At 44.4% G+C, this 23,019-nt stretch overlaps 1 protein-coding gene across 1 annotated transcript in view; it reads left to right on the top strand.

Moving 5' to 3' along the window:
• The first annotated feature begins 1,693 nt into the window (after window positions 1-1,693).
• The window catches only part of PRKAR2B (protein kinase cAMP-dependent type II regulatory subunit beta), a 511,441-nt gene continuing 490,115 nt past the window's right edge, over window positions 1,694-23,019 (top strand). The window contains exon 1 of the mRNA XM_069229843.1: window positions 1,694-3,216. Within this exon, the coding sequence (XP_069085944.1) occupies window positions 2,952-3,216 (265 nt within the window). The 5' untranslated portion in view covers window positions 1,694-2,951. The remainder of the gene's footprint in view (window positions 3,217-23,019) is intronic.

Genomic DNA, 23,019 nt, shown 5'->3' with positions numbered 1-23,019 from the left:
CCTTGGTATAGGTGGCTGTGGGGTGCTGGGAGCTGTTGAGATGCCAGGGTCCAGGTGTTGGTAACTGTAGTTGAGGGCTGGACGTGTGCTCAGAGCTGCTTGTGTAGTAGAGTATGCAGTGCTAGGGAGCTGCTGATGTATATAGTGTCTGTTTTGGGTACCTCTGCAGCGTTGGAGTCAGCAGACGAAATTCTCTGTTCCCCTGGCGTGGGATGTTCTGCAGAGTTGTCAGGCATCAGGATTTAGTAGTTTGATTGTGCCAGTGGAGTGCAGAGGGTTTCTGTATCCATAGGAATAGGCAGAAAATGAATACCTCCCTCCTCCACCCCCCCCCACACACACACTGAACCAAACCTTTAATGACACTGAGTAAAGTATGTATGCCTGACTTTGTAGAATATGTTTTGACCCGCACATTTATCTATCTATCCATTCATCCTCCTATCCACATTCCACTTTCACCTTATCATCCTTCTGTCATTGAATGCACCCTTTTATTCCATCCATTCTTTCACCACTCCTTCCATCAAAACCCACATTCTTCCATTCATCCATTTTTCACCATTATGTTCAGTGATAATACCGTTCACACACTGATCTATCCACCATCCATCTTTCCCTCTTCCATCCATTCATCCTTTCACCCTTCCAGCCATCCTCCTATCCAGTTACCCATCCTTCCAATCATTCATCCATTCCATTTTCTTCCCATTCTTTCAAAACGTTAATCATTTAACCGTTCAGTCCATACAACGTTGCATCTTTTCTTCTTTTGTTCTTTTCACCCTCCCTTTAAGCTTTTCTTCCTCCCTTTCATGTTTCCGTCATTCCTTTTTCCAGTCCTTCCTTTCACACAAGTGTCCTAGTTTCATCATCCCCTTACATCTTGCCGGTTTCTATCACGCCATCATTCTTTTTTTGTCACCTTAATTTCCCTTTCTCGTATTTTTCTGTCCCACTTGCTTTTTGTCTTTGATGCTCTCTCTGTGATTCCTCCTTGTTGTTTTTATAATTTGCGTCCTTCACTATACATTTACCTGGAAGCCCCTCACCCTCGTATTCCCTTCGAGTACTTTATGAGCTTTTTGTTGACAGAAAGGACAGGGCAAACAATTAACAAATGTTTAAGTGGGTGGGACCCATATTATCAGGTAATCAGTTCCACTGCTAACTCCCACCACCTCCTGTTCCAATGTAGCTGCTAAAGCGGAGGGAGGGCGAGGAGGGGTTTACAATGTCATTGTCTATACCGCTAGAAGTGAACTCTGCAGGACGGGTGGGCTGGGGAGCTGTTTGGGGTCACCGGTGTGTTTGATTATTCAGTATCGGTGGGCTGTAGAGATGCTGTGGTACGCTGGTGTTGGTCACAGTGGCTTTGGATTGCTGGTGGGCTCCAGGGGTGGATTAGCTTGGCTGGCAGGTGTGGGTGACTGTGCAATACTATTTGGCTCAAGGTGCACCATACGGCCCTGCATTGCTGGTGGGTTGCGACTGCAAAAGTGCAGATTCACACACCCCGGGACCCCGGTGTGGGTGACTCTGCATTGCTGGTGGTCAGTAGAGATGCTCTCGCGGCGAGGGGGGCTCCGCTACCCTGGTGCCCGCGCTGCTGGCGGCATGTGGGTTGCTCTGCCCCAGGCTTTAGCCGTCTGTGGAGAGGCTCGGTATGCGCAGGGCATCCCCGGGCGTGGACAGAGAAGAAAGACTGCTCCAGCTGCCGCTGCAGACACCAGCGCGGCTCTTCCTCCGGTTCCGACGCAATGCCCTGGATGGGCGGTTGCCATGGTTGCGGGGTCACATGCGTGCTGCGGGCTCCTGTGGCTGGGGCGCAGCGCCGAGTGACGGAGGAGAGGCGGCGGAGCGCGGCGTGACAGCTGCACCTGGAGCGGACGCTGTGCCTGGCGCGGGGGCTGTGGGGGCTGGCATCACGCGCACACCCGGAGCCGAGCGGCGCCCACTGCGCAGGTTGCTAGGGCGGACCTGCGCCCACACTGCTGCCCAGCCTGCGCGGGCGCTTTGAATGTACAAGGGTTTCCCAGGGCGAGCAGTGCAGCCCTGGATGCGGTATACGTTTAGGTGAACGGGCCCATCTGGGTGCGCAGTGTTCACCACTGTCCACTGCCCTTGAACCCGGTGGTGCAGTGTCTTTGATCTACTGTGACCCTGGAATTAAGTACACGAGTGTGACCGCAGTACCGCTGCAGCCGAGCGTGCAGTGCAGGCATGAAGTGCTCCAGAACCTGAACAGTCTGTGCCACTTAGTGTGCAGCGTTCTTGAGTATACAGTATCCCTCGGATGCAGTGTCCCGTTAACTCAGTGTCGAGCCCTGGATGTGGGTGAGCAGTGGAATCGAGATTTGCCTACGTTGCACTTGGACCTGGGCAGGGTCCCTGAAAGAGAATTGAGAGTCCTATATTTGGGCAGGGCAATGCTACTGGGTCTGAGTGTGCAGAGCATCTGGGTTTTGGTTTTCATTGCATCTGGACCTTAGTGCACAGTGTCCCTTGGTCTGAGTGTACATCGCCCCACATTTGAGTATGAGATGCCCCCTGCTCTTAGCTTGCAGTGCTCCTTGGTCTAAGTGTAAAGTGCCCATTAGAATGAACGTATAATGACCCTTGGTATGAATGTGTAGTGCCTGTGTGTCCAATTGTGCTGCACCACTGGATGGGGCCCAGTTCTAACTGTGTATTGTGCTAGAAGTGTTGTGCCCCCCGGACCAGTGTGTGCCGCGCTCCCAGGTGTTTATTCTCCTCGGTTGTTCGGAGGCCCTGGCTCTGCTGTTTTCCAGCCCCTGTGACTGCAGCGTCCCTGGGCCCCATTCCCACGGGTGCCTGGTGGTCAACGAGTGCGCCCCGCCCTCAGGTGCACAGCAGCGGTGCCTGGGCCCCTCGGGTGCTGCCCCCGGCGCCTCGGGCCGCTCCCACTGGCCTCCGCTGCCACCTCCGGGATGAGTATAGAGATCCCGGCGGGGCTGACCGAGCTGCTGCAGAGCTTCACGGTGGAGGTGCTGCGCTCGCAGCCCGGTGACCTGCTGGACTTCGCCCTGCAGTACTTCACCGAGCTCCGGGAGAGGGAGCGGGACAAGGCCGCCCTGGGAGGACTCGGCCATGAGCGCCGCGGCCAGCCCCGGGGTGTCAACTTCGCCCCCGAGGAGCCCATGCAGACAGACTCCGAGAACGGCGAGGACGAGGACGACGACGAGGAGTTCATCGGTAAGGACTGGCGGCTCTCAGCGTTCATCTTTATGCGATCGATAATATGGTTATTATGCTCACCCTGTTTTCAATATGGCCTGGTTGCTTATTTTTAAATTGTATTTGTGTAGTGTGCACTGTACGGGCTTACAGGACGTACAGTGGGCCCCTCCCTCGTATGCACCTACTCGTCAGTCACAGTGTCTCCTCTCCTTGCACCAGTCTCTTTTTGCTTATAGCAACATGTTCCTTCACAGTCCTACTCACCCTCAAAATGCCCTTAAATGCCCCCCACATTGCCCCTATTTATACACTGTAGCCCCCACTCCCTCAAAGAGCCACCTCTCCGTCACATACCGTGGCGTAATGCAGGTCTCTGCAGCATCTGCCGCACAGGGGGACCCAAGACTTCAGAAGCCCACACCTCTTCAAGGAGCCCCTATTCAGCCTAAGGTAAATTAATATCCGCGAGACGCTGGAGACTAAAGGTCCCATCTCCACACATTCTGCGGGGGGAGAGGGGGTCTTCGTTTGCATTATGCCACTAATAACATTACCACCTGTTCTGAGGGTGTTTATGACTGACTCCCGGGGCCTATCCTGGTCTTTACGCTGCCACTCTATCCCTCTATCTCTCAATGCCTTCCCTTGCAGTGCCCATTCTGGTTCCAGAGCCCCTTTTCATTCTGCCTGTCCCTCAGAGCATCCCGCTGCTTCTGCTTGTCCGTGGCCTTCCACACCGGTTACAAAGGTCCCAGAGTAGGGGCATAACGCACGCTCCTGCGGGACAGACCCCCCCCCCCCCTTTCAGGAACCTCAAACACTTATACAGGGAGTGCAGAATTATTAGGCAAATGAGTATTTTGACCACATCATCCTCTTTATGCATGTTGTCTTACTCCAAGCTGTACAGGGAGTGCAGAATTATTAGGCAAGTTGTATTTTTGAGGATTAATTTTATTATTGAACAACAACCATGTTCTCAATGAACCCAAAAAACTCATTAATATCAAAGCTGAATATTTTTGGAAGTAGTTTTTAGTTTGTTTTTAGTTTTAGCTATGTTAGGGGGATATCTGTGTGTGCAGGTGACTATTACTGTGCATAATTATTAGGCAACTTAACAAACAAAAAATATATACCCATTTCAATTATTTATTATTACCAGTGAAACCAATATAACATCTCAACATTCACAAATATACATTTCTGACATTCAAAAACAAAACAAAAACAAATCAGTGACCAATATAGCCACTTTTCTTTGCAAGGACACTCAAAAGCCTGCCATCCATGGATTCTGTCAGTGTTTTGATCTGTTCACCATCAACATTGCGTGCAGCAGCAACCACAGCCTCCCAGACACTGTTCAGAGAGGTGTACTGTTTTCCCTCCTTGTAAATCTCACATTTGATGATGGACCACAGGTTCTCAATGGGGTTCAGATCAGGTGAACAAGGAGGCCATGTCATTAGATTTCCTTCTTTTGTACCCTTTCTTGCCAGCCACGCTGTGGAGTACTTGGACGCGTGTGATGGAGCATTGTCCTGCATGAAAATCATGTTTTTCTTGAAGGATGCAGACTTCTTCCTGTACCACTGCTTGAAGAAGGTGTCTTCCAGGAACTGGCAGTAGGACTGGGAGTTGAGCTTGACTCCATCCTCAACCCGAAAAGGCCCCACAAGCTCATCTTTGATGATACCAGCCCAAACCAGTACTCCACCTCCACCTTGCTGGCGTCTGAGTCGGACTGGAGCTCTCTGCCCTTTACCAATCCAGCCACGGGCCCATCCATCTGGCCCATCAAGACTCACTCTCATTTCATCAGTCCATAAAACCTTAGAAAAATCAGTCTTGAGATATTTCTTGGCCCAGTCTTGACGTTTCAGCTTGTGTGTCTTGTTCAGTGGTGGTCGTCTTTCAGCCTTTGTTACCTTGGCCATGTCTCTGAGTATTGCACACCTTGTGCTTTTGGGCACTCCAGTGATATTGCAGCTCTGAAATATGGCCAAACTGGTGGCAAGTGGCATCGTGGCAGCTGCACACTTGACTTTTCTCAGTTCATGGGCAGTTATTTTGCGCCTTGGTTTTTCCACACGCTTCTTGCGACCCTGTTGACTATTTTGAATGAAACGCTTGATTGTTCGATGATCACGCTTCAGAAGCTTTGCAATTTTAAGAGTGCTGCATCCCTCTGCATGATATCTCACTATTTTTGACTTTTCTGAGCCTGTCAAGTCCTTCTTTTGACCCATTTTGCCAAAGGAAAGGAAGTTGCCTAATAATTATGCACACCTGATATAGGGTGTTGATGTCATTAGACCACATCCCTTCTCATTACAGAGATGCACATCACCTAATATGCTTAATTGATAGTAGGCTTTCGAGCCTATACAGCTTGGAGTAAGACAACATGCATAAAGAGGATGATGTGGTCAAAATACTCATTTGCCTAATAATTCTGCACTCCCTGTATAGGCTCGAAAGCCTACCAATTAAGCATATTAGGTGATGTGCATCTCTGTAATGAGAAGGGGTGTGGTCTAATGACATCAACACCCTATATCAGGTGTGCATAATTATTAGGCAACTTCCTTTCCTTTGGCAAAATGGGTCAAAAGAAGGACTTGACAGGCTCAGAAAAGTCAAAAATAGTGAGATATCTTGCAGAGGGATGCAGCACTCTTAAAATTGCAAAGCTTCTGAATCGTGATCATTGAACAATCAAGCGTTTCATTCAAAATAGTCAACAGGGTCGCAAGAAGCGTGTGGAAAAACCAAGGCGCAAAATAACTGCCCATGAACTGAGAAAAGTCAAGCGTGCAGCTGCCACGATGCCACTTGCCACCAGTTTGGCCATATTTCAGAGCTGCAACATCACTGGAGTGCCCAAAAGCACAAGGTGTGCAATACTCAGAGACATGGCCAAGGTAAGAAAGGCTGAAAGACGACCACCACTGAACAAGACACACAAGCTGAAACGTCAAGACTGGGCCAAGAAATATCTCAAGACTGATTTTTCTAAGGTTTTATGGACTGATGAAATGAGAGTGAGTCTTGATGGGCCAGATGGATGGGCCCGTAGCTGGATTGGTAAAGGGCAGAGAGCTCCAGTCCGACTCAGACGCCAGCAAGGTGGAGGTGGAGTACTGGTTTGGGCTGGTATCATCAAAGATGAGCTTGTGGGGCCTTTTCGGGTTGAGGATGGAGTCAAGCTCAACTCCCAGTCCTACTGCCAGTTCCTGGAAGACACCTTCTTCAAGCAGTGGTACAGGAAGAAGTCTGCATCCTTCAAGAAAAACATGATTTTCATGCAGGACAATGCTCCATCACACGCGTCCAAGTACTCCATAGCGTGGCTGGCAAGAGAGGGTATAAAAGAAGGAAATCTAATGACATGGCCTCCTTGTTCACCTGATCTGAACCCCATTGAGAACCTGTGGTCCATCATCAAATGTGAGATTTACAAGGAGGGAAAACAGTACACCTCTCTGAACAGTGTCTGGGAGGCTGTGGTTGCTGCTGCACGCAATGTTGATGGTGAACAGATCAAAACACTGACAGAATCCATGGATGGCAGGCTTTTGAGTGTCCTTGCAAAGAAAGGTGGCTATATTGGTCACTGATTTGTTTTTGTTTTGTTTTTGAATGTCAGACATGTATATTTGTCAATGTTGAGATGTTATATTGGTTTCACTGGTAATAATAAATAATTGAAATGGGTATATATATTTTTTTGTTAAGTTGCCTAATAATTATGCACAGTAATAGTCACCTGCCCACACAGATATCCCCCTAACATAGCTAAAACTAAAAACAAACTAAAATCTACTTCCAAAAATATTCAGCTTTGATATTAATGAGTTTTTTGGGTTCATTGAGAACATGGTTGTTGTTCAATAATAAAATTAATCCTCAAAAATACAACTTGCCTAATAATTCTGCACTCCCTGTATGGGCCAGAGGCCAATGAATATGTCTAAGATTTGGGAGACACAGGAGCATTCTGCAGGGGAGGCCCATCATTTTAAGTTAGAGCACGGTAGCAGAGGTCAATAGAGGCTGGGACATGCCTGGCCGGGAATCGACTCACTCCTCCGGGGGACAGCTGGACTCAGGGCAGGCATTCATAGTGCAGAGGCGTGGCCGCTGTCCTAAAGATGCACATGAGACGTGAGACACTTTCGTGCCCTTGTATCCCGGCCTGGCCCCTTAAGACAGAGGTGTTGTGCTGCAAGTTAATGGGGACTGTGCGCCTTCAAAGAGACCGAGATAGTGAAAGGTATCCCGTGGAAGAAGCTCCCTTCCAATCGAATGCAGAGAGAAAAAACAACCCCTAGCAGCCCCTCTAAATCTTGCACACCATGCATTTCAAGGCAGTGTCCTTCCGAGGGAATACCCTTGCGCAGCTGTGAGTGGTGTGTTTTGTATGCACGGCTGCGACCGGGCGATTAAATGAAGGGGTGTGGGTGAGCTGTGTATGCACAGCTGAGGTAGTGTTCTTTAATGACATGTAGAGATGAAATTCCTTGAATGCACAGAGGGAGCGAGGTACTTTGGAATGACAGCTGGGATGGGGTACTAAAGATGCACAGCTAAGATGGAACACTACAAATACACACCAGGGGCAGTACACTTGAGCTTCACATCTTGGATGTACTTTAAATATATACTTTGTACCTTCAATGCACTGTTGGGTTGGTGTACTTTGAATGCAGAACAGGGAGCACATATTTTGAAAATTCACCCTTTAATGCACAGTTGGGATAGTGAACTTTGACTGTAGAGCAGGGAATGTATACTCTGAAAACACACCTGCTACTTTGTACCTATAATGCGCAGCTGGGGTGGTGTACTTTGAATGCAGAGCACGGAATATTTACTTTGAAAGCACACCTGATATTTTGTACATTAATGCACAGCCGGGGTGGTGTATTTGAATGCAGAGCCGTGAATATATACTCTGAAAACATGCCTGACACTTTGTACCTTCAATGCACGATTGGGGTAGTGTGCTTTGAATGCAGAGTAGAGACTAAATAGTTTTAAAACACACTTGATACTTTTTGACTTTAATGTACAGTTGGGACAGTGTACTTTCAATGTAGAGCTGGGAATATATACTTTGAAGACACCCCTGATACTTTGTACACTTTAAGGCACAGTTGAGGCAGTGTACTTTGAATGTAGAGCTGGGAATAAATACTTTGAAAACACACCTGATGCTTTGTACCTTTAAGGCACACTTGGGGTGATGTACTCTGAATGCAGAACTGGGAATACATATTTTAAAAACACACCTGATGCTTTGTACCTTCAGTGCACAGTTGGGGTGGATTACTTTAAATGCACAGTTGGGATGCTGTACATTGAATGCAGATCTGGGAATAAATATTTTGAAAACACACCTGCTACTTTGTACCTTCAGTGCACAATTGGGATGGGGTACCTTGAATGCAGAACTGGAACTGTATACTCTAAAAGCACTCATGGTACTTTGTACCTTTAATACATTTCTGGGGTGACGCACGTTTAAGTGCACAACGGCAGTGGTATCCTTTGACATTGGTGTACGTTGAATTGTTGGTTTATTTTTGAATGTACCCTGGGACGGTGGCCATGAATGCTTAGCTGGGATAATGTACTTTGAATGCATGACTGGGAGGGTGTTCTTTGTATGCACACATGGGATAATGTTCTTTAAATGCACTGTAAGTGCAATAAATATTTTTTAAATGCACAGAGGGACGGTGTACTTTGAAAACACAGCTGGTATTCAAATGCAAGTCTAGGAGGATGCATTTTAAATGTACTGCTGCAGAGACGTAGTTTGAATTGACACTGGGGTGATGTTCTACAGTGTACAGCTGTGGTGGTGTACTTTAATGCACAGCTGGGACTGTATACATTAAATGCGCAACTGAGATTGTTACTTCACATGCACAGCTGCAGTGGCATAATTTGGTTTGCACAGCAGGATGTTATATTTTAAATGTAACAGCTAGAATGATATAGGATGAATTGCACATCTAAAATGCTTACTTTAAATGTTCAACTGCATAAGTGTGCTTTGAATTTCACTTTTGGGATGTATACTTTAAATGCACAGTTCAGACGCTCTGCTTTGAATTGCACAGCAGGGATGGTATACGTTGAATGCACATCTCAGGAGATGCTCTTTTAATGCGTGCCTAGGATGGTATCCTTTGCACAGCTGTGATGGTGTACCTTGAATGCAAAGCATAGACTGTATACTTTAAATGCACACGTAGGACCTTTTACCTTGAATACAAAGCAGAAATGGTATGCTTTAAATGCACAGTTTGGATACTTTACGTTGAATTACATAGCAGAGATTTTATACTTTAAATGCACAGTTGGTAAGGTTGCTATAAATGCACAGTTGCAATTGCGTACTTTGAAGTTCACCATTGGATGTATAGTTCAAATGGTTTACTTTGAATTGTATAGCAGGAATGGTACACTGTAAATGCACAATTGGGATTATATACTTTAGGTGCACAATTGGGGTTATTTACTTTAGGTAGACAATAAGAGTTTGAACACACAGCTGGGGTGGTGCACTTTGAATAAGCGGCTAGAATACACGCCCTTTGAATGCACAGCTGGAGTGTTGTATTTTTAATGCTCAGATGGTGATTTACTTTGAATGCGCATCTGGATCTTCTACTTTGGATGTACTGATGCGATACAGGCTACTTTGGGAAGGACTATTTTGAATGCTTCCTGGATCGGTTATTTTGAATACAAGGGATTGCTTACTTTGAATACAAAGCTGAGATCAGTGCTGGGATAAAAAAAATTCTAGCTTACGCGTCAAGAATTGTCAGTTCTATTAAGGACACGCAGGCGAGGATTATGCTTCTCTCTCTCTTTACTGCAGTTTAACAGCAGCCAGTTAAAACACTTAACAACAAAAACGACTTTTCCCATGAACCCCAGTAGTCCATAATGTCCACCAATCACAGGTCTGCTCCCTGTATATCTGTTTCTGCCAGAACAGTCCTTCCTCTTTCTGTGCTGCTTGCAGCCAGCAGATAAGTAGTCATTTACATTTCTTAATTCATATAGCAAACGGTATTTATTTCAAAATATTGCATTATACACTTATAATAGCAGCATGAAGTGAGAGCAGGGCTCTAAGATGCATCGCGATGCTCCAGGACTATTCACGGTGCTACGCGCATCCAATCACTTCAGATGTGATCGCTTCATGCGTTAGGGCTACTCTGTGAAGTCTGTATCAGGTCCAGGACTCAGTAAATCAGGCTCTTATAAAAGCTTTGAAACCTTTTACTCAGCCACTTGCAAGATTTGGCCAATGTGAATTGAGGGGGGCTCTCTTCCTCAATATGGCTCTAAGCATGACAAGAATTTCGAAATGGGCTTTGCCCGACGAACCCCAAAAGGACCAGCCTCATCTGCAGAAATCCTGGCACACATGGCTGCGTCCTTGATAAAGGACCATGAATATGGTTCCTTTCCAGCATTGGAGGTACCGGAGACCGGTATGGAATCCTCTATACAGAGTGAAGAGATTCCTTTGTCAGTCTCACACTCCTCAGGTTCTAACCAGGAACATGATGCGCCTAAGCCGTCTGGTAAACGCAAATGTAAGTCGCACAACACACAGGAGAGTGACCTGGTTCCCCGCACTTTATCATTTGATCCGGAAAACATAATCCATCCGCGATCCACAGAGTGGATCCCATGTGCAGAGGTGGCGCATTATGTACAAGACCGCCTTAGAAAGGGCTTTGACCGTGACGTGTGCAATAGTTTGCGCTCTGAATGCCCTCAGCCCTCGTTGTTGGGCAAAGTGACAGAGACGCCTGATCTCTATCCAAACATGGCAACTTTCATCAAGAGGTTTTCCAAGGACCCGAAGAAAGGCTTAGACCGAGCCTGCAAAGGCTGTCAAGATAAAGTTTTAGATATATCTGGCCCACTCATGAAGATTTTAGAGCTGGTGGTCCAGGCTAAAGAATCTAATACACCTCTGGATACACAAATTACGTTGGAATGGGCTCAACAGGCCATCTGTTTGTTGGGCAACGCAAATTATGCTATGTCTACTGAGCCCAGACGTTCGTTTTTTATATGAACTGACCCTAAGCTGGCAGAATTGGCCCCTAATGAGGCAGGTTCTTTGGCGAATGGTTTGCTCTTTGGTGACAAATTAGTCAAGGACTTGGGGAAGTATGTTGCTACTTTTTTCTGCACTGGACAAAGCCCAATCTTCAATGAAGAAGATGTTCAGCAGGGGCATTTTTGCCAGGACCGGATGCTACAGGGGTCGAGCGCCAGGCCACGGATTCTACCAGACCTCTGGAGGATACAATCAGCAAAGCCAAAGTTCTTACTACAGATCAGGGTTCTACCCTACTAGAGCCCGGAGAGGCCAAGTTTGGGGTTTCCAGAACAACGAGGTGGTTTCAACTCCTCCGAAGGGTCATCTACAGGTGAGAATTATTCCATTCTCAGAAGTTTTTCTGGGGGGGGGGGAGATGGAAGGAACATATTATGGCTTGGGAGCGCATTTCGCAAAAATCCCTTGGGTTCTACAGACTGTGTGGGGGTACAAACTAGAGTTTTACGCCTCCCCCCCAGCAGAACTCCCTTCCTCGTCCCATTCATTTTTCCCAAATAGAAAGTTATTTCATGGACAAAGAAGTAGAAGCCCTTCTACAGAAGTGAGCCATCATCAGATCGAATCCCCACCCTTCCGGGTTTGTCAGTTCTATTTTCCCAGTGCAGAAAAAAAGCGCTGGTTCACATCTTGTACTCAATCTAAGAGTCTTCAACTCCTGGGTGGTTTACCGTTATTTCAAGATGGAGGGTATCCATCTCTAAAGAAATCTTCTTCCGGAAGGAGACTATCTAGTGCGACTGGATCTCAAAGACGCATATCTTACAGTACCTATATATCCGAACCTCATTGTTGATATCTCCAATTCCATTGGCAAGATCAATGGTGCGAATTTTCCGTTCTCCCTTTCGGTCTTTCTTCCGCTCCTTTGTGTTTCACCAAGTTCTTAAGACCAGTGGTACAGTTCCTCAGAGAAAGGGGCATTCGCCTCATTATATACCTCGATGACATTCTGATCTTGGCTCAAACAGAAGAGTCAGTCTTGTTACATCTCTCTTGAACGGTCCATCTCCTACAGGATCTAGGGTTTCTTATCAACTCAGACAAATCGGTACGGACCCCGTCCAGAGTCATAGAATTCTTAGGCTTTCAGGTAGATTCTGTCAAAGCCCAGCTGTTACTGCCTCCTGTGAAGAGGAGTTCCATCAAGAAAGAGTTGAGGAGATCCCTTGCATCTCCGATTATATTGTTGAAGACCCTAGCACGCTTGGTGGGTCTGTTTGCCTCATCTATTCAAGTGATTTTTCCAGGGCCTCTTCATTACCGAGCCCTACAACGACTGAGGATCATGCATCTTCGCAAGAGTTTATCCTATGCGGAACAGATTGGACTGTCGGAGGAAGCCAGAGCAGAGCTTTCTTGGTGGCTGGCACACATGGATGCTTGAAACGGCAGAGCTATCTTTGCATCAGTCCCAGAGATGATTATAGAGTCGGATGCCAGCCGATGGGGCTCATTGTGGTTCAGTTCAAACAGGAGGCCGGTGGTCTAAAGAGGAATTGAAACTCCGTATCAACTGCCTAGGGCTCTTAGCGGGAGCATTTGCAATCCGTTCGCTTTCCACAAACAAAATGTTGCATTCTTCTATGTATGGACAAGATTTCAGTGGTTCAATATATAAATCGTCTGGGAGGGACCAGATCTTGTGTTCTGGTGGGGATTGCGAAGGAGTTCTGGCAGTTTTGCTTTCAACATCACATTTCAGTGACAGCAGAATATTTACCGGGTCGTGACAATCTGATAGCAGATTGGAACTCCTGCTTCCTCAGAGATGGCAGCAATTGGAAGCTCAGTCCTCTAGTATTTCAACAATTGAATCTTCAGTGGGGCCCTTGTTCAATGGATCTTTTTGCCTCGAAATAATAACGGTAAGAAACTCTAGTGGTTAACTCAGTTATGGGAGAGTCCTGTGTTTTGTCCAGTCGCAGTTTTGATTCAGGAAGTAGCATACAGGGTTGATGAGCTTGCTGCAAAGCATATTGTGTAACATGCAGATCAGAGATTTGTATTTTATTTAGGTAGGTAAGTGGGCTACTGCTTTTAACACTTATCGATTTAGTTCCAGTTTACTGCAAGCCTTCTAATACAGCACAGTGATGCATTTACCGTAGATTCTTACTTTTTTTTCCGCTATCTGTTGTTATTCTAAGGTTGTGAAGAAGGGTTCCTTTTGGGAAGTAAAAAAAGTCCTGCTAATAACGACCACCACAATCACAGTGTTAGTCTTCATATCCTGACTTTCTGTTTCTCTGAACCATTCACTCTTTTTTGTTTGAATCTGTTTATTAAATTATACTGATACAACAGGAGATTTAAGCAAAGAGAACATAATATTTTTGCCACTGAGTAGGCATTTGTGAAAGGAGCGATAGAGTAACAAAGAATAATAAACTATCGCCATATAGTATCTCTCAACATCTTGCGATGGGGTGGTTTGGAAGTTAAGCAGTAGCAATATAGTGGAATTTATGGCCCCAATTTTGAGACAAAGGGAGAAAAAGGAAAGGGAGACCTAAACGTTTGAACAGTTTCCATTTATGTTTTTCAAATAAGAATTAAGACCTAACAAGGCAGGAGGACACCTGCATTAAAATCCTTTTGAGGAGTCTTTCTATCCTTCCCTGCTCACCCCACATCTACAGTGCCGCCCAGATCACTAGTATATCAGTTGTGTCCAAATTCCTAAATCAGGGCGTCCGTGGAGGGGAACCATGTGTGGCAGGTGGTGTACCGTTGTTGGTATCATTGTCCGTGTAATGACCCTGCTCAATGATAGCTAGTCGGCCATGTCCAGGTGGGTGTTGGTTCTAAACTCTGAGAGGAGAGTGTCCCTGCAAGAAGCTATTGGGTACTTACGGAGCCCAAGATTGTCCTCCCTGTGTAATGCAACGCTTTCTGTCTGGGCCCATGTAAGAAAACAGTTGGTCCATGACACCAGTGCCGGAGGTTCAGGAGATTTACATTTCCTGGTAATAAGGTGTTTAGCCATTAGGAAACTCAAGTCTAGGAGATGAGTGGTAGTTTTGGTCTTCTTGTGTCTGTGATAAAGTCCTAAAATACATATTTTCCATGTGTGCAGGTCCGGTCAGTCTGTACAGCGGGGCAGGAGAGATGTGACACCTTGCCAGTAAGGCTGTAGGTTTGGGCAAGCCCACAACATGTGGAGCAAATCCATGTCAATTTGATGACCGCGAGGGCAGTGTGGTAATTGTTGTTTGTAATCCAACAGGGTGGAATATAGGGTTGGAATGTAGAGGGATGGAACGTGAGAATGTGAGAGCTGGCAGTTGGTCGGACAGGGGATGAAGCAGCATTGTTCTCCTTATACTGGTGAACTGGAATAAATACATTTCATCATCGTGCTGTTTCCGGTGTTAACTTAACATTGGCAACGAGTGGGCGAACTACAGGTTATGAATTCGGGAGAACATCGCCATACCTGTTATTGATTCTGGTCTTTCCGAATGGAGATGCTAGGTTATTTGGTTTCCAATTCCTGAATACACTGCTTCAGGTTTCCAATTCCTGAATACACAACTTTAGGTTTCCAATTCTTGAATACACCAATGGATGTGCAGGAGTTGCGGTATTTTCGATGAAGGGAAATACGTATTCCTTCTCCTTTCTTCGTCAGACAGTCATTGACGTCAGCAGTCCTGGCAGCCATCTTTGAAAGCGTCAGAAAGTGTTGAAAACGTCAGGACGTTCTTCCTTACATGGTGGCGTCCATTTTGGGTAACTCTTGTACGGCAAGTGGCACAGCGGCAGTTTCTAATACGTGGATATTACTGATCCGCACACTTTTTGACAATTTCTTCTGTTTACTTACAGTCCACGGTGATCCGCACACCTTGTGTTTTATGGACTTCAATTTATTATTGAACACATTGTTTTTTATTTTTTTTATTTTATTTATTTATTGTTTTATATTCATTCAATTTGGGTTTTGTTGCTCATTGTGGGTAGACAATTAATAGGGGAGTTTCATAACAGTGTATTGTTGGTTGCTAATTGTCCTTGCTAATTGTAATTGTTTAAAAAAAGCTTCGACAAATATTTTTTATAATGTCATCTATTCACCCACCACCATTTTTCCTTTCTGAGCCTGGATAACCACCTATTCAATGGGAACTTTGGATTGACTTATTTGAGGCATACATAGAGGAGTTGAAAGTACAAGAATGTTCTTCGGAAAGGTATTTAGCACTATTAAAGCATAGATTGGGTGCTATTGGCCTTAGGGAGTTTAAAAATGTATCTGCAGTTGAGAATTCTGAAGGTTGTGATGTTTATGAACTTGCTAAAAATCAATTACATGATCGTTATGGGAAAATAATAAATGCTGTGTTTGAAAGATTTAAGTTTTATTCTAGAACCCAATTAGAGGATGAGACAATTGATCAATTTATGGCAGCCTTAAGAGGTTTGGCAGTTACATGTCATTTTGAACAAATGTCTTATGACCAGGTGTTGAGGGACCAATTGCTGATGAAAACCAAGTCTCGCAAAATTCCGGAAAAGCTGTGGTCTTGTGGAAGTGAACTATCGTTAAAAAATGCTATTGATGTAGCTAGAAGTATTGAGGGCTATGAGAAGTGTATTCAAACTGTAAGGGGGGGAAATTGAGACCACAATATTGAATCAATTATTGCCATTTCTTTACATAAAAGTGTTAAGGAGAAGAAAACAGAGCTGAAGAAAGGTGTTACAATAACTTGTTATAGATGTGGGGCTAATGACCATTTGGCAAATTCTAAGAGGTGTCCTGCGATTAACAAGATTTGTAGTTCATGTAAAAAAATGGTCCATTTCAGCAAAGTTTGCAAAGGCTATAGAAAAAATGTCAGTTATGTGTTAGATCATGAGAGTTACGAAGAGGAGAGGTTACAAAATGTGGTGTTAAGTGTACTGAAGGATGACTGTGGTATGTCTACTAGACCGTTCAGCTTACCATCCTGTAGTTTAATTCTAGATGGTTGTGAAGTAAATGCTATGGTGGATTCTTGCGCCTGGTTTACTATTATGTCCAAGCAGAAATTTGGCAAGTTGTGGCCTAATAGAACCTTACTCTCTGCGGATGTGAATCCTGGTAGTTATACGGGGCATAGAATCCCTTTTGTTGGTTCTGCAAATGTGAATATTAGTTTTGGAAGCAAGCATTGTAAAGGCAAGCTTCATGTTGCTGATAAAGGTCAATTTTTACTTGGTTGGGCACATATTAAAGAGCTTGACATAAAACTTGACCCTGCTAGAGATCCACCTGTCTATGTGGTTCATGAGCTAATAGATGTTCATCTTGAGTAAGAAGATATTGACAAGACTTATCCTGGTGCATTTTCTAAATCCTTAGGTAAATTGAAGGCCTTTAAGCATAGGATTGTTTTACGGGAAAATACATCTCCTGTTAGGCACAAGCTACAGGATGTTCCAGTGAATTATAGAGCTAGACCGAAGGAAATGTTGAAAGATTTGTGTGAGAAGGATATCATTGAACCCATTGAAAGCTCAGATTGGATGTCACCTGTTGTAATTTCTGAGAAAAGTAATGGTGATTGGAGACTGTTTCGATTTAGGATGTGTAAATTAAGCCATTTGGATTGACACGTTTACTCTGCCAAATTTGCAAGAATTGTCATCTGTAAACCATGCTACTGTTTTTTCCACTATGGACCTATCTAGTGCATATCATCAAATTCCACTTGATGAGAAGTTAAAACATTACACAACGTTCGTAACAACAGAGGGGGCATTTCAATTAAAGAGGATGCCTTTTGGGTTAGCCAGTGCATCAGCTGTTTTCCAAAGGGAAATTAACAGGATTTTGAGTGAGGTGGAGAATGTGAAAGTCTTCCAAGATGACATTCTAGTTTTTGGTGAAAATAAGTTGGAGCATGATAAAACTTTAAGCAGAGTGTTGTTAATACTTCAAGAAAATAGTTTGACTGTTCGGAAGGAGATGTGTAAATTTGGACAAACTCAAGTGGGGGATTTGGGTCATATCATTTCTCAAGATGGGATTCGTCCCAAGTCTGCCCATGTGAAGGCAATTGTGGAGGCTCCAGAACCAACCAGCAAAGAGCAATTTTTATCCTTCTTGGGTCTTACTGAATTTTATGCACGTTTTATTGAGAACTATTCAACCAAAGTAGAAAATTTAAGAAGATTAGTTAAGAAAAACGCCCGATTTGAGTGGGGTAAAGATCAAGCAGAGTGCTTTGCATCTATAAAAAAGGATGTGTGTCAGGCTCCGTGTTTGAAACCATTTGACATGAATGCTAATTGTATAATTTTTGTGGATGCAAACAATTATGGGATTGGAGCAGGTTTATTACAGACAAAAGGTAATGACAAGTGGATTGTTGTAAATGCTTCACAGACTTTGGCACAATCTGAAAGGAATTATTCATTAATTGAAAATGAGTTATTAGCTGCCTCATGGGCCGCACTGAGATTTAGAATGTATGTATGGGGAAGAAGTTCAAGCTGTGTACTGATCATAAACCACTGGTTAGTATATTGAAACCAGGTGGTGGGAGAAATTTGTCACCAGGACTTGCAAGGCTTTCTTCCAGATTACAAATGTATTTTTTTGAGGTGGAATATGTACCTGGCAGATGTAATACTATTGCTGATGGTTTGTCACGATTACCGATTGATGATATGGATGAGGATTGTAAAAATGGAGACTGTGATGTAGCATTCACATATGATGATGCTGTGACGAGTATTGGAAGTAATGCAGAAGTTGAATATGGAATGTTAACTGAACAAGATTGGGAGCGAGAAATGTTGAAGGATGTTGATATGCAACTGTTGAAAAGGTTTATAATAAATGGCTGGCCACATTAGCGTTTGAGGAAAGGTGAAGGTGCGGTAGTTTGGAAAGTTAAGGATGAATTGAGTGTGTAATGATGTGGTATTAAGAGGAGACAGGATTGTTCCACCTAAGGATGTGCTGGACGTTATAGTAAAAAAAGTAATGTTGGTCATTGTGGCATGTCGAGCAATAAGAGGAAGGTGAAGGAGAATTTTTGGTGGCCAGATGTTGACATGATGGTGGACAGGTTTGTGAGGAATTGTACTATATGTGCACAGAGTGATAAACGTGCCAAACCGTGTTCTGCACCATTGATGCCGGTTTTGAATTACCGGATAAGCCTTGGAGGAAACTGGCCATTGACTGTATGGGTCAGTTTTCTACTTTATCTGAGAGGGAGTCATATACCATTGTCTTAATGTACTATTTTTATAAATGGCCTGTAGTAAGAATTGTCAGCAGAATTACTACGGACATTGTTGTAGATTTTTTGGAGGATGTATTTGCTAGAGAGGGTGTACCAGAAATGTTGGTATCAGAAAACGGTGTTCAGTTTACATCAGAAAAAAATGGATCAGTTTCTCAGGAAGAATGGTGTTGGAGATGTGGAAGTAGCTTTGTATAATCCTTCTTCCAATGGACAGGTGGAAAGGTTTAATAGGGTGATAAAAGAGACTATACAATTAGCTCTCAAACCTGGAATTTCTTGAAAAAAATCTTTACCAAACATGCTTTTGTCCAACAGAGTGACTCCTACTGTTACAGGAAAAATGCCTTTTGAGTTATTAAGAGGGAGGAAATCGTCCACAAGTTTGATGCTGTGGTGGTTGATGGAGAAGAATTGTAAGAAGTTTGGTGTGTTGGTTGATAGTGAAATGAAGGACAAAGTGCGGCGTCATCAAGTGCGCTCTGGATAGTATCGACATAATTGTTTAAAAAGGTGTGTTAAAAGTTGGACAGTATGTACATGTTAAGATTCAGGGTTTTGTTGAAAAAGGGAAATCACAGTGGTCATATCCGTTGAAAATCGTTAATGTTTTGAAAAACTCTGTGCGTTTGGAGGATGGTAAGTTATGGAATGTTCGGTGAGTATTGATTTATAGGAAAGAGAATTTTGATGCAAAGGGTGATCAAGAGGAATGTAATGGTTATTTAATGGGTGGAAGGGATGGCTTAGATGTATATGATTTGAAGGATTATTCGTCGATTGATAAGGTTGTAGGTGTATGTGGTGATGAAGTTATACGGTGCAGTGGAAGAATGAGAAAACCTCCATCGTATTTGGATGATTATGTGAGGAAGTACATTGAAACAATTCTGTATCATATTCTTATTTAAATTTATGTATGTAGAATATATTATAATTCTTTGTCATCATTTATGGGGGGGGAGGTATGTGGTAACTGTTGTTGTTTGTAATCCAACAGGGTGGAATGTAGGGGTGGAATGTTGGAGGGGTAGAATGTGGGAGCCAGTAGTTGGTCGGGGCAGGGGATGAATACATATATTTCATCATCGTGCTGTTTCCGGTGTTCCCTTAACTTAATAGGCAGTCAACATCCAGTTCGGTGGAAGTAACAGTTAATTTTAGCAGGGTACAGTATGCTCTGTGAACAATGTAAAATGTAATACGTTTAAATCAGGTGTTGCATGGAGCATGTGCCGGGCCTTCCAATAAGCCTGCCCATTCTTTGTCTTTGCATGGGTGGGCCAGATCAGTCTCCCAGTGTCTTCAGAGTGCTGTAAGTTCTGGGGTGGTGTGAATGCGCAGTGAGTCTGCAAACCAGCGCACCAGGTGTCGACCATGATTTGGAGCACTTCACTACTTAGAGGTTCTTTGCAAATGGTTTTCTGACGGTTTTTTCCTTTCTTTGTGAGCATTCTCATTTGTTGGTTGGAATCTGAGGACATAAAGGCTCTTCTCTTTTCTTAACGTGGCATTGGGATGTCTGTCGCCTTCTCCAGTTCGGGCCGTTTTTTCATTTTTTCATTTTTTCGTTTTCTTCATTTTTTCAATTTCTTTAATCTTCTCCTTTTGGGAATAATATCTATTTTCATTATATTTGATTATGCATATTGTTATGAGGCACACTTTGCTGCACATAGTGTGATTATCACAGAGTCACTCGGATTTTTCTCTTTTGTGTTTATGGGATCTATGATTGTAAGCTAACTTACCTTATGTACATACTATGTATCCTTTATATCTGTTTCGTTTTTGGTATCTTCTGCAGCCTTGAGGAAGTCGCCAGGAGTATTCTCTCCTATGACGAAACACGTGTTGGCTGTTTTTGCTGGTTTTCTGTTTCAATAAAGGACGAACCTGATACTTTAAGGACCCGATAGGATTTTCTGCCAACCTGTGCATCTTTTCAGACTTGCTCACCTGAAATGTTGATATAGCACCTAGGAACTACAGATCTTATTTATTAATTCAAGTGTGCCTTGACCTTTGTTAAGTAGGTGTCGACCTGTGCCCATCATGTGAAGTACTGAATTGCGAGATGAGATGGGAGTTTGTGTGACATGTCAACTCATTTATGTCTCAGTGAGGAAAGTATGGAGCTGTACAATAGGAACTGTCCAGGGGTAGGCCCTCACCAGTCATTAGAGTGACGTATGAGAGAATAGTGCTGTCTCGATACAGGTTGCCCAATGTGTGGAATCCAGAGGCATGCCTTGTGGTTAGTTCTGATGTCAGGCTGTAAGTGTTTCCCCTAGGAGTGCCCAGAAGCGGTAGTGCAGGTGCATAAGGGACCTGGCAGCACGTGAGGTGGAGGCATCTGCGGTAACAGCGGTAAGCCACATTGAGCAGCAGGGGCCAGGTGTTCGGGCTCGGGTGCATAGATGGAATAAATGTAAAATTGCGGATAGGTCCAGGCGGGAAGGGTCGTAGCTTTATCAGTCAGTATCCAACCAGCGAGCCATCTAGCTCTCCATTGGATCTGGGAGGCACGTAGTATTGCTGTAGGTGTGGAACTGCAAGTCTGCCTTCTCCCACCTATTTACTCTCAGTGTATAATGTCTACAAGTATGGATTATGTGTGATTCCTACACCTTATTGCCCTCACTGTCTTACGAAGCATTTCTTATACAGTGATTTACACACTTGTATATTTTATTGTGCCCCCTTTGTGTGTGATGTAAAGCACTCAGAAACTCTACATTGGGATAAGTAGTGCTATAACAGAATTAAATAAAAAAAAAAGTATGTGCCATTTAAATTAATGTTTGTGGAAATATTAATACAGACAGGTAAATCTTGCATTGTTACAGTGCAAGCAAATCTGTTACATAAGGAACTGAACAAAGTTATTACCTTGCCTCCAAATCATAGTTTATCTTAAGTAGCTGTGAAGTGATAACAAGCTGTGCGACTTTGTTTCCTTTTGTGGCATTGGCGTCTAGTTGTTAGGCTCTAGATAGCTCCCAGCCAGGATGATACTTGAACAAAGGGAGGGCTGATGGCGCTTTAAATTGGACCTTTGGTTTGGGCCCACCTAGATGTTATAATGAGAAAAACCCTTCTCTTACTGCAGTTTGCTGCTCCAAATGAAATGCAGATAACATACGAGCATTGCTTAATTATGTCCCGCTGTCGAAAAATGACAGCAGGACAAATCCAGCATGTTTTCTTGGGTGGACTGGATCCCAGATCCGGTGCTGAAATAGCTGCCGGACCTGGACTCCAGTGGCATACCTCTACTTTCCAGCACTCGCTTGGCTGGAATAGTTTGTACGGAAAGCACACCTGTAGGTGTGCACAGCATCAGTGTCATGACACACTGACCTGAAGCAGTGGAGGTCTCATGAGAGACAAATAGAGTTTACAGCCCGTCTCGTGAGCCACGCGATTAGCGTGTCACTTCCTGTCTTGGTGTCATGATGGCGAGGTGATATTTAGCTGTGGCTGACTTGCTGCTTCCCCCTGTTTTAATATGCGCCATGGTGACATCGGGACCAAAAAGCAGCACATGCATGGCTGGAAGGACACGGTTACCCACACACCCAGGCCCTTTAAGCGTTTATCGGATTAACTACAAGTAAAATGGATTTCTCGCAGGGATAGAGGGCTTTCTGCCAAATGTTTCCTAGGGTAGCACTGAGGTGATCAATAGCTATTCTTATTCTACACAGGACATTCACGCCAGTCTGGGGATACAGTCTTACAATTAACTAATGTGGGTGGGGGGTGCTTTAGCGCCTGCACACATCCTCTGGCCCACCTGTCAGTTTGGTTGCGGGATGGAGGGACCATGGCAAGTGGTCACAGCACAAAGACGTGCGGCCGCCCCACAGCGATACAGGTGGTTTCACATTTGTGGTCTGGGCAGATGAGCAGGTGGAAGGAATATTTAGTACTTAATGCTGTGACATCTCATGGAATGGCTCTTTTTAAATATATGCATGCTACAATCATCGCTATTGACTGCCAAATTCTTAGATGCGTTATTTGTAGATTGTAACGGTTCACATCTGCAATGAGATTTTTATGGTCGTCATGTTTGAGTGATGCTGTTAATAAACATGACCTTTTACTGATGGCGGAGTACAGTGTCTTGTCACTGGTTCGGTTCAGGTGTAGGGGGCGTGGTCAAGACTTAGGGTCTCCAGGTCCTATGAAAACGCAGCTTTGGTGGTAAAATTGGCATGGTGCAAAGGGAGCACCAGGTGTTCTTTGCGTGGCCCACACACAGTCACCCAAGTGCCATGCACTGCAAACAGAGAACTGCAACTATGCTGTGTATGTCACAATCACAGCTGTCGAAGTGTTACGTATGGCACACACAGAGCAGAAAAATGCTTTGTGTGGCACAGAGCTGCGGAAGTGCCA

The sequence above is a fragment of the Pleurodeles waltl genome, chromosome 4_1 (genome assembly GCF_031143425.1).
Source record: "Pleurodeles waltl isolate 20211129_DDA chromosome 4_1, aPleWal1.hap1.20221129, whole genome shotgun sequence".
Taxonomy (NCBI): domain Eukaryota; kingdom Metazoa; phylum Chordata; class Amphibia; order Caudata; family Salamandridae; genus Pleurodeles; species Pleurodeles waltl.
The sequence above is the reverse complement of the archived record's forward strand: the minus strand, read 5'-3'. Positions and strand labels throughout refer to the sequence as shown.